Genomic DNA, 11,654 nt, shown 5'->3' with positions numbered 1-11,654 from the left:
TTTTAATTTTATCACTATTTTCACTCTTTTAGCGCAAAAATAAAATTTCATATTTGGTGTGACTCAAAATTTATTTATTGAGTTTGATTTTGTTCTGTTAATTCGTCAAAAATTTCGCTTTGCGAAAAAATAGATATCTCTGGTAGAAGCGGAGAGTTCGAACAAATCTTTTATCCATATATTGATAAGCAAAAAAAATTAAATCATAATTTTTTAACTTACCTAATAAATAAATTTTCGATTTGCAATGTTTTTGAAAATGTGTAAAGTACTCAAAATATTTTGGATATATCAAAGAACAAAACAAAAAAAAAATAAAAAAAATAAAAAAATAAAAAAAATAGCATAGTGCCGATACAATATTGTGCCGTGGGACGCTACGCCGTGCCGCTCTGTCTCGTCCGGCACGGCGCTGCATGCCGTGGCACAGAGGGGGGTCCGAGATCCTCCTGTACCGTGCCACTTTAAACCTTGTCTGCTGGACTAATCAACAAAATCTGAGTGAATCTTCTGATATGTGCATATAATTAAGTACACCTTAAAAACAAGAATAGAATTAACATTTACAATTAATTCACGGATTAATTAATTAAATCTAGAGTTTGGTCCAAAGAACCATCATATTGACGCAAAACCAATCAATCAACTGATCATGCATGATGATGGTGAATTTATATATCTAAGTGGGCTACTATATACGCATGGAACTCGTTGGTCTCCTCCACTGATGAAACGAGGTACAATTAATTTGCGCAATATGTACCTTAAAATGTACGGGAAAAGAGGAGGAGGAGGGAGAGAAAGAGAGAGAGAGAGAGATCGAGAGCCTTTCGCTCTCAAGCTAGCTGGCGCAAATTAAGCAGGGCGAGACATGGCGAACCTATGCTTCCAACTTACTTTCTATCTTGTCCGGGTTATGACACAGCACAAGTGTTTCTTAGTATCTTTCCTTGGTTCCAGTTATTGCATGTCCACGATTTTGCTTTGATGAATGCTTTAGGTTCCCACGTAAAAAGATGCTTGTAATATTTTGAGTACACTACTTCTCCAAGTTGATATATATATATACACAATTTTATGTGATTTTTTTTTACACTATATATATATATATATATGCAGGCTAGGAATATTATATTCTTATGAATATAAACTCGATCATTTGTACTTATAAGTTTTCAACCGTTGGATAAATAAATGTGCGGTTAGGATAATAGTGGTCCTCCGGATTGAATGGGTTGTTGGTTAAATAATATGATCAAACGGGTGAAAATAATTAAAAAATAAATCTAACTGCAGGGAGAGAGAGAGAGAGAGAGAGAGAGAGAGAGAGAGAGAGAGAGAGGACTGTTATATTCGAAAGCAAATAAGAACAGCGAGTGTTCAACAATTGAAGTTCTACGATATTAATTGATGCGTGTGCTGAAGATATTTATGGGAGTATGTGTTACAGGTCTCTCTTCAGAGTATCACTTTTATAAATTGTAGATGCACTTAAAAATGTTCGTACTTTATAATTTAGCATGCTGTATAGATACGTCAATATGAAAGCAACTCTTTACAAAGGACCCAAAGCATTTACCATTCAATCATTCATCACAACTGTGCTTGGCTTTGGGGCGCATCCCCCGGGACGACAACTTTTTTAGCTTTTAAGTTATCCCATGCAGTACTCGAGGATACTCGAATAACAAACAAACTTACTTAAATTTCATCTTTGGCTTCAAATTGAAGAAAGCTTGTAACAATAATCAAAGCAACCGACCGTCCCTGGTGCAAGTGGCAACGGATTTGGTGATTGATATTCGAAGTCCCAAGTTCGAATCCGAGCTGATTCATATTTTCACATAAATTTATTTCTAAATGAAATAAACGAAGCAGTTAGCACGATCTCTCTCTCAAAAAAAAAAAATCGAAGCAATAAAAAGACAATTTAAAGACTATAAAAACAATAAAAATTAGCGTTTGGCTTGAAACAATAAGAGTTCCTAAATACCTAAACCTAATGTAATCAAACTCCACCAATTGGAAACTCTAACCCTGTTTCTCTTAATTAGATCATGAGTTTTATATGAAAATAGGCTCCTTTAATTTTTTTCACAGCTGAAGGAACCTCTAGTTTTCTCTAACTTTTGACCGAGTAAACCCTAATTTTCTCAAAATAGTTGCTCTAACATTAGAGCTCTAAAATGAAATAAACGAAGCGGGTAGCGTGCAAGTGGCAGAGGATTTGGTGGTTGGTATCCGAGACTCAAGTTCGAATCCTAGTTGATTTACATTTTCAGCTAAGTTTATTTCTGAATGAAATAAACGAAGCGGGTAGCGTGCTGCCTATCTCTCTCTCAAAAAAAAAAAAAAAAAAAAACATTAGAGCTCTAAAATAGTAATAACAATCAAAGCACTTTAGACCTCAACGTGGTACAAAATTGTAGTAAAACTTTTTTTTTTGTCAAAAAAATCATCATGTCAAAAAAGCATCTTTTTTGGTCCAAAAAAGCATTTTGCCATAGCTTTGGATTATTGAATGAGTGGATTCTAAAGTTTTTAGGATTTTCTAGAACTTTAAATCATTTAAGCAGCTGTTGTTGAAAAAATATTTTCAAATAAGGCTTAAAAGGGTTGTATATGTGGAGTTATACTTTTGTCATTTCATTCAAAAAAAAAAAAAAAAGAAGTTATATTTCCTTGTTGTACTCTGTAGTAATTACTGTGTCTAGATTTGAGATACATCACCGCGAGTGGAGTATATTAAATTGTCGGTGTCACATCACATCTAAAACAGTTAAAAAAGTTTCAGGCTTTTTTCTCGTTCAGTATTATTGTTCTCTTTCGCAATAAGACAAATTTTATGTAACTGATCGACGTATATCAGTAGAGTGCTTGACGATAAAGAAAAATACTTAGCTAAATGACACCAATTATCAACTGAGGCTTAATTTACTTAATCATGTTTTCTGAACACTTGTGTGCCTTATCCACTCTTCTCTGTCGCTAACTACACTTAGCTTTGTGCGATAAAACAACCATAATGATAAATAATAAAATACTCAACCACTTAAGCACTTTCAAAGTCCACCAATCCCCCACGAGAAAAGCTAATTGGATCCAGTACCTTAGTAGCTTTATCATAATCGACGAATACACGTGCTAATGCAAAAGCTAATTAGAGTGGGGTTGAAGAATAAATTCATCTATAGTGGTCTACTAAGTGTTAAATTTTTATACATAAACAAACTAATGGAGATAGGGTTCCTGTCAAAGCTTTTAATGCCTCGATTATGTTATTAAAATCGACACTAATCTCGGTCTCTAGCGCCTTAATGTACACCTCTAATTATATTAATCTTTTTATAAACTTATTTTTCATCATGGTTGCACAACTAAGGTTCCGCGTGAACATTGCGAACGAATTTTCTTTTCGCGGTCGATGCCTTCTTCGAAAGCGATGGGCGCGCAAACCTTTACAGCTCCTAAGCTGAATGCTCAAGCTTTTCGCGAGAAGCAAAAATTAAATTCGCACCCATGGTTTTCGTACTCTAGAGTGGTCTTATTTGTGGTGTGGTTCAAAAGGTCCCTTGGATTAATGTTTTATTACCTTGCTTTACAACTGTAAATGTGTTGCAGTAATGTCACTGGAGAAGCACTTTGCTACTGCTCCTTTTGTTATCTATATCTTTTGTTATCTATCTATATCTTTGCTTTATAACTAAGGCTATGTGCTATAAAAAGGTGCATTGCACTACTTCCTAACCTTTTAGGTGGTATAAACTTTTTGAGTCCACAAACCTTTTGGTTGTTACAAACTAATATTTCTTTATTTTAATTTGCAAATGTGTTAAAAATTTATATCCTTTTGATCAAGTTGTTTAAGTAAATTTGATCAGGTATACATGTGGTCAATCACCCTTATGAGAAGTTCAACTTGTTAGTCAAGGAAATCAATGGAAAGGACAAAATTACAAGGAAGCGTAGAGAGATCGAAATGTTTGGATATATACCAAAGAGAAACTACACTGAAACTTTAGTGTTAGAACAAATTAATTTATGCTTTAGAAAAAGGATTACACAGTTGATAAAAGGTGGAAGAATCCATGCATTTTGATATAAGGAGTACTATAAGATTTGTCCACTCTATTTTGAGCTATATATGTAACGCTCCTCTCCGCGAAACAGTCTCATTCTTCTCAAGCTCATTCCGAAAAAAAGAAAACAAGACAAAAAGAGAAAATGAAAACATGGAAAATTGGAGTTTTACAACCAATTTCCCCGAAGAATCTACGACCTAAGAGGTGTCAAGTAAACCGGCACCCCGTACTTCGGCTTGAGGGTCAGGACGTTGATCGGGGCGTGCCGATAGTTCTTCGATATGGTGAAGCTAAAGTTAGAGAGAAGCATTGCGAGAATGATCTTGGCTTCCATCATAGCGTAGGCCTGGCCCACGCAGTTACGCGGGCCAGAAGCAAAGGGCAAGAAGTTGCGAGTAAGGGCAAACGATCGCCCCGCGAACCTCTCGGGGTTGAATTCGTGCACGTCCTTCCCCCAAATCTCCTCGTCGTGGTGTATCGCGAGCACCGGAATCCAAACAGATAAGCCCTTGGGAATGTGGAGGTCTCCGAGCTTTATGTCTTCGAATGCCATTCGAGGTAGAAGCGTCGCGGGAGGGTACAACCTCAATGACTCATTAATTATCATATGCAGCTGCAAAAAGAAAAGAAAATGGGGACATTAGTTTAGTTGATCTTGTACAAGAAGTACAATTATAATTCTACAAAATTAACTTTTGATACACACTATGTCAATAATTTGATCATTAATTTGTACCATATGATAAATATATTAAGTTGCACGAGGGTCCATTTTACTAATGGTTCCTTTTAGCCAACTCTTTTTGGAGAATTGGTGTATTCAAAGTCATCAGTCACTTTGGTGCCCCTAATATGCTCTCTCTCTCTCTCTCTCTCTCTCTCTCTATATATATATATATATATATATTAAATATCTCCATATTGGTGTAGTCCAATTTTATTATCACTCAGTGATTAGACTCTAATATTTAACCACTTTGAGATTGCTTCCGATTGACTATTGGAGTTACTCATTAAAAATAACATTACACTTAAGCAAGTAACACTTACGTGGCACGTAATTAGTAAGAAGAGCCAATATAAGATTAAGAAAAAAAAATTTTTTGCAAGTTTCTTTTACATCATTTGCAATGAGTTCCTTTTGTTAAAAGGCGTTGTTTAATGAGTTATATATGTGATTGCAACATGCTTAACTTTAACAACATTAATTTCCATAAAAGTGTAACTGGAGTTTGATTTATAAGTTGATATATAGAGTGGATTCTATACCAAATTGGGCAACTAAAATTCTTACCTTTATTCCTCTCAAAAAAAAAAAAAAAATTCTTACCTTTATTCCAGCAGAGTTCTCCTTTTGTTTATTACTAATCCAAAGCTTTTTCCTTTGCATCTATAAGTTTAGAGTAGCTAAAATGTACTGGTAGTTTCTGTATTTGGAAGTTTCGACTTAATTTGTATCTTTTTTACTTAAACATCTTAATTAGTCTCTGTACAACCTTTGCATATATTATACTTTAATTTCTCATAATCATAAAAAATATGACTTTTTAGGAAACCATCTTTTAGGCTTGTTTGAAGTGTAAATATATAGAATAAGTAACTTGCTTTACGCATGAAAGATTAAAATACTTATTTTTCTAAAATATTAGGTCAATTTCGGGTTTTGGGAGGAAAGCGAATACTCGTAAAAGTTGAAATATAAAAGTGTTTAAGTGAAAAGTGTATAGAAAATACTCTGTACCCAGAGAATGCTAGATAAAAAGAAAAGGAGAGAGGGTACGTTTTAAATTGAGTTAAAGTTTTTTGAAACTAAATGTGTTTCCTTAAATTAGGTTATTTTATTACTATAACCCCTTATTAAACATATTTAAAATGCTAATTAATTACTTAGATTAAATTTAATTACCAGATTGAGCCTGGGGAGCTGGTCGGCGGAGGGGGGATCGCCGCCGCAGACCTGCGCCACCTCTGCGCGGGCCCTCTCCTGCCACATCGGATTCGTCGCGAGCAGCATCACCGTCCACGTCAGCAGCAGCGCGGACGTCTCGTGGCCCGCGAAAAAGAACGTCTTACACTCATCCATCACCAGCTGCAGACTGTAACCCAACCCGTCCTGGTCCTTATTTTGGCCCTGCTTCTGCTTTTGCTTATGCTTCTGCGTCTCCGCGAGAAGCATCCCCAGAAGCCCTTTCCCGTACGATGACGTCCTCCCTACCTCTGCCCACTCTTTTCTGCTCTGTATTATTCCCATCAACAATCCCTCTACCTCTCTTTTCAGCTTCCTAATCTCTCTCTTGTACTTGCTCGGAAAGAACCTGGCGAATATAAAATTACTAATAAGATTTTTTTTTTCTAAAAAAAAAAACAATAACAAATGGATATTTAATTAAATTAAACTAAACTAAATTGTAATTAATTTATAAGATAATCCCGAGCCAGTTGTGGGAATCCAAACTGTGTCCGAAACTGACCGACAGCGTTGGGCACGCCAGAGATGTGGAGAATAAATTACAAGGAAATGAATTGAAAGGGATACAACTGAAGTCGAATATGTGGCTCACCGGCTGCCGGGTATCCACAGATAGCGGCTCGACTGCGCGGTGAGGCGTTGCAGCCGCTCCAGGAGGTGGAAGATCTGCCTCCCGGTCTCGTAGCTGCTGTCGAACTCCGTCCGCGCTATGATGTCCCCCGTCAGCCGGGTCAGGTAGCCCCCGATCTCCACCTCGCTGTCGCCCCGCGACTCCATCGCTTCGCGGAGCGACTTGATCGCCTGCTTAGTGCACTCCACCATGTACCCAACATGGCCCTGCCATGGGGTAAAATATCAAACGTCATTCCGGCGGTACCTACCTTCCATTCGCCTTTTCTTTCTTTGTTTGTAATGCGCATGTACGTGTACGTGTACATGTACGTGTATATGTATATGTGTATATATGTATATGTATGTATGTATGTATGTATGTACTTTGAGCTTATCGGCCATGAAGGCCGGGGCCACGACGTGACGCTGGTGGAACCAGTTGGCGCCGTTGGCCATCAGCAGGCCCTGGCCGATGAAGTGCTTCGACCCCTGCCGCTGCAGCCACGACTTCCCCGTGAGCTGCACGAATCTCGACGACAGCAGCTCCTTGATCGTGTCGGTCTCCGTCAGGCACAGCCGCGGCTCGCTCCCGTACCAGTATATAAACCTCTTACCTACAATAATCAATTTATAGTATCATTTCCGTTTTTCTTTTCTTTTATACGCGCATTAATGAACTGCACAGAAAATCATCCTGCTGTAAGTCGCTCTCTCCCTCTCTTACCGTAGATTTTGGACCAGAGGGCGTAATGGGGCATGAGGCGGCCGACAATGTCGTGGCTGATGCTCTCCATGTCCGCGGCGGTGGCCTTCGCGACGAGGGCGGCGACGTCCTTGAGATTGCCCACGAGAAACCGCGGCCTCGGGCCGTAAACCCCTTGCTTCGCCATGAATCTCCGAATACGCATGGGTGTTACATAGTAGCAGGTGACTGTGACCCACGTAGCCTTCAATAAGAAGAACAAGAAAAGGAGAAGGGCTAAGGTAGAGCATAGTTGTACTACACTCTCCATGGCTCCAAGAGAGGCGAGGAGAAATGGGGAGGTTGTGCACAATGAAGCACTAAATGGATACTATATATAATGCAAATCCCCTCTATTGTATAAACTACTAGGTGGAGGGAGGAATAAAACAAGGTCCACGAGTTAAAAAAGGATAACATTAAAGTACCGATGGAATCTCTTAGATATGGTTTATAATAGCTAAATTAATTATGAACGTAAAATTGCATATGTCAAAATTTATTTGAAGCGAATGAAATTTTAAATTTATAAGTTGAATTTCATTTAAATTATGATTTTCCACCCTAGATGATTTAGGGGATCGAGGTGGTGTGTGGTGCGCAATAGTGCATGTAATAATTTCTCCACAAAGAGGCTCTTTGATATGGCTTGACCCTAAAATCATATAATGTAAAGCGTTTGCTTCGCCCTTTTATTTTTATATATACTTGTTGAAGCTTTAATATAGCAATATATGCTCCAATATTACAGAATAATAAACTATAAATAAACTAGTGTTTATTAATCATAGAACGGATATAATAACATCAGATTCGGTCAAAGCAGTAGTTGCCCAATAACTAAATAAAACATTTTTATTATTCACAGATTCTACACTTACCACCCTACAAGAAAATTAAAATTTAAAGATGTTTTTTTTTTTTTTTCCAGCAATTAATGGTGCTTAAAAGCTTTTCAAATTAGTCTACCACCATAACAAAAAACGTCCCTTAGTAAAAAAAAAACCGTCATATATGTACCAACACCTATTCCATGCTCTTTTTTTCTTTTTTTTTTTTGAGAGCGAGAGAGAGATAGGTAAATATGTTACTCGCTTCGTTTATTTCATTTAGGTCCCGTTTGGATACTCTTGAAAACGTAGCATAGTTAAACTATGCTACGGCGGTAGGAAAAATATCCTATGAAGCGTTTGGGAGGAAAAAAAGTAATGTAATTTTTGGAGTATATTGTTAAACTATACTCCAAAATATGGAGTAAAAAATTTCACCATTTTTGAACTCCCTTATTCAAAAAAATACATCAAGTTAATTACAACTTTTAAATTTCAACATAAAATTTAAAATTTCAATATAGATTTTAAATTTCAACATAGATTTTAAATTTCAAATTTTAATTTTAAATTTCAAAGTTTAAATTTTAAAATTAAAATTTAAATTTCAAATGTCAAATTTTAAATTTTAAATTTTAAATTTCAAATTTCAAATCTCATAGTTCAAATTTCAAATTTTAAACTTTAAATTTTAAATTTATTTTTTAAACTTTAAATTTTAAATTTCAAATTTTAAATTTTAAATTTCAAATTTTTTATTTTAAAATTTTAAATTTCAACATAGATTTTAAATTTCAAATTTTAATTTTAAATTTCAAATCTCAAATCTCATAGTTCAAATTTCAAATTTTAAACTTTAAATTTTAAATTTATTTTTTAAACTTTAAATTTTAAATTTATTTTTAAAATTTAAAATTCTAAATTTCAAATTTAAAAATTAAAAATTAAAATTTTTTATTTTAAAATTTTAAATTTAAAATTTTAAAAATTAAATTTAGATTTTTATATTTTAAATTTTAAATTTTTAAATTTCAAATTTAAAAATTTAAAATTTTTAAATTTCAAATTTAAAAATTTAAAATTCAAAATTTCACATTTCACATATCAAATTTTATATTTTAAATTTTTTTTGAAATTTTAAATTTTAAATTTTAACTTTTAATTTTAAATTTTAGAAAAATCCTGTGAAATTGCATAATACATATCCAAACAGTTTAAAAATTGAATCCGTGGAATTTTTTAGAGTTGCAAGATTCTCTATTTTATCTAGACCAAAACTGCAGTTTATAAATTTTGTAGAGATTTTTTACTGTGCATCCAAACAGGTCCTTATTTAAAAATGAATTTAGCCGAAAATGTAAATCAACTAGAATTCGAACTTGAGACCTCAGGTACCAACTATCAAGCCTTTTACCATTTGCGTTAGAGACGATCAATGATACAATAAATAAAGTTGAAAACATCTTGATGATTTATTTGTTACATAGTGGGAACACTTGAGGAATGTTTTTCCAAACATCGCCACAAAATATTCTTATAATGGAATTTTCTTCTAGTGTTACAGCATAAGATGATATAAAAGCTAATTAAGAATTGTTGAAAACTCTTCATTTTAAGTAATACACTTTTGTTTCTTTTACAACCATTTTTGATATCCTTCTTAACAAAGTTATTCTATTCTTTTCTTTTCTCCAGCATAAACCAAACCATTATGGGTAAGCAAAATTAATAGTTGGGTAAAGGAAAAGGAGACTGTGACGCATAAACCTAACCATTATAGGTAAACAAAATTAATAGTTGGGAAAAAGAAAAAGAGAGCGTGACGCAGAACTAAACGGCATTGAGAGGGAAGAAGCATAATGATGGAAAAAGGATTAACCAATCTCTTTCGAGAGCGAAATTAAGAAAAAACTTAATAAATTCTAAAATCTCTTTATACAATAAGTTTAGGATCCTATTTACAATAAAATAAAATTTCAAATCATACTCTAAATCAAATCCCAAGATTTTAGCGATTTTTTTAATACAAATATCTCTAATATTAATTTAGAACTTTCAAAATCACATTCCTGATTTTTAGGGATTTATTTGTCCTAGAAAAATCCTAAAGGTCTAAAAAATCGCTAACATAAAATTTCCAAATAAAAATAAAATAAAATTTTAGTCCTAATTTTTTTTTGTCACACGCGGGAATTCAAAAAAGAAGTTCGAGATAAGGAATAATATCAAAATGCACTTATTTTTAAAAATCTTCTCAATCACTTTTGCTTTTCTTTTATTTTTTTTTTCTCTGTTGGTCAAAACCTCTTAATGGGATTTGTAAAAAATTTTAGCGTTTGGATACTGTACTGATCATTGATCAAATGTTGCTATTTCTATCAAAAATAAATAAATGAGTGAATAAAGAAATAATTTGAATTCAAAAGGGAACAAGATGCATTCAATCCCTACTCTGAATCTAAATCTAATTGGTGCATGCATATCTCTATGTGACCCTTTTTCTTTTTCTTTTTCTTTTTTTTACACAAAAAGAAATAATTTGAATTCAAAAGGGAACGAGATGCATTCAATCCCTACTCTAAATCTAAATTTAGTTGGTGCATGCATTTCTCTGTGTCACCTTTTCCTTTTTTTTGGAAAAAAAAAAACTTTCTATTTGGGGGGTCAAATGCAATTAACGAGTAGGTGCAATTGTGTGATTCGGTGAATGGAGCCTCGGTCCATCGCGTCATCAAATTGGAAGTAATTAAGAAATAAATGTAAATCAATAATCTCACACTCACATGCCACTTTGGCCCAATTTATTTTTTCGATTTAAAAAGTTATCAATAATAAATTTATTGTAATTATTATTTTTTTTTTCGAACACGCGTCAAATTTTTTTATAATCAAAATGTTAGTGTATGACTATCAAAATACAATCATCAGAAATTTTGCCTAATTCTTGGTAATTAGTACTCAAGTTTTAGCCTATATATTTATCATAAACTTAGAAAGTGTATATATATATATATATATATATATATATATATATATATATATATATATATATATATATATATATATATATATATNCATTGGTGCTTGTAAGTTTTTAGCCTTTAGATTAAAAAATATATGGTTATGATGATGTGGACCCCTTAGGGTTGAGTGGGTGGTTGGTTAAATAGTATAATCTAACGGGTGTAAATGATTAACAGTGCTGATCTAACAGTTAAAAACCTACAACCACAAAATGATTGGTGCTTTTACAAGCACCATAGCCGGACTCACTCTCTCTCTCTCTCTCTCTCTCTCTCTCTCTCTATATATATATATATATTAGTCATGCATCGACTGAATGAATAATCGATGATAAAATTAAATATTTTAATTTCTAAATAAAAAACTCATATAGCTTTTTTTTTGAATTTATTTTT

At 33.7% G+C, this 11,654-nt stretch overlaps 1 protein-coding gene across 1 annotated transcript; it reads right to left on the bottom strand.

Moving 5' to 3' along the window:
* On the bottom strand, nt 4,018-7,729 carry LOC109726222 (cytokinin hydroxylase-like). Its single transcript, XM_020255713.1, has 5 exons — nt 7,388-7,729; nt 7,048-7,277; nt 6,644-6,888; nt 5,989-6,397; nt 4,018-4,695 (listed from the first exon to the last, which is right to left on the bottom strand). The coding sequence occupies exons 1-5, from the start codon at nt 7,674-7,676 to the stop codon at nt 4,273-4,275; spliced, it is 1,596 nt and encodes a 531-aa protein (XP_020111302.1). The 5' UTR covers nt 7,677-7,729; the 3' UTR covers nt 4,018-4,272.

This window comes from Ananas comosus, linkage group 2 (genome assembly GCF_001540865.1).
Source record: "Ananas comosus cultivar F153 linkage group 2, ASM154086v1, whole genome shotgun sequence".
NCBI lineage: Eukaryota > Viridiplantae > Streptophyta > Magnoliopsida > Poales > Bromeliaceae > Ananas > Ananas comosus.
This window is presented reverse-complemented; position numbering and strand designations above follow the sequence as displayed.

What these genes read in the sequence shown, in the direction of transcription:
- LOC109726222 (XM_020255713.1), bottom strand. Translation starts at nt 7,676, where the DNA reads ATGGAGAGTGTAGTACAACTATGCTCTACCTTAGCCCTTCTCCTTTTC. An exon ending in CTGTGGATACCCGGCAGCCG is followed by an intron (nt 6,398 to 6,643) that starts GTGAGCCACATA and finishes TATATTCGCCAG; the next exon opens with GTTCTTTCCGAGCAAGTACA. An exon ending in AGCTCCCCAGGCTCAATCTG is followed by an intron (nt 4,696 to 5,988) that starts GTAATTAAATTT and finishes TTCTTTTTGCAG; the next exon opens with CTGCATATGATAATTAATGA.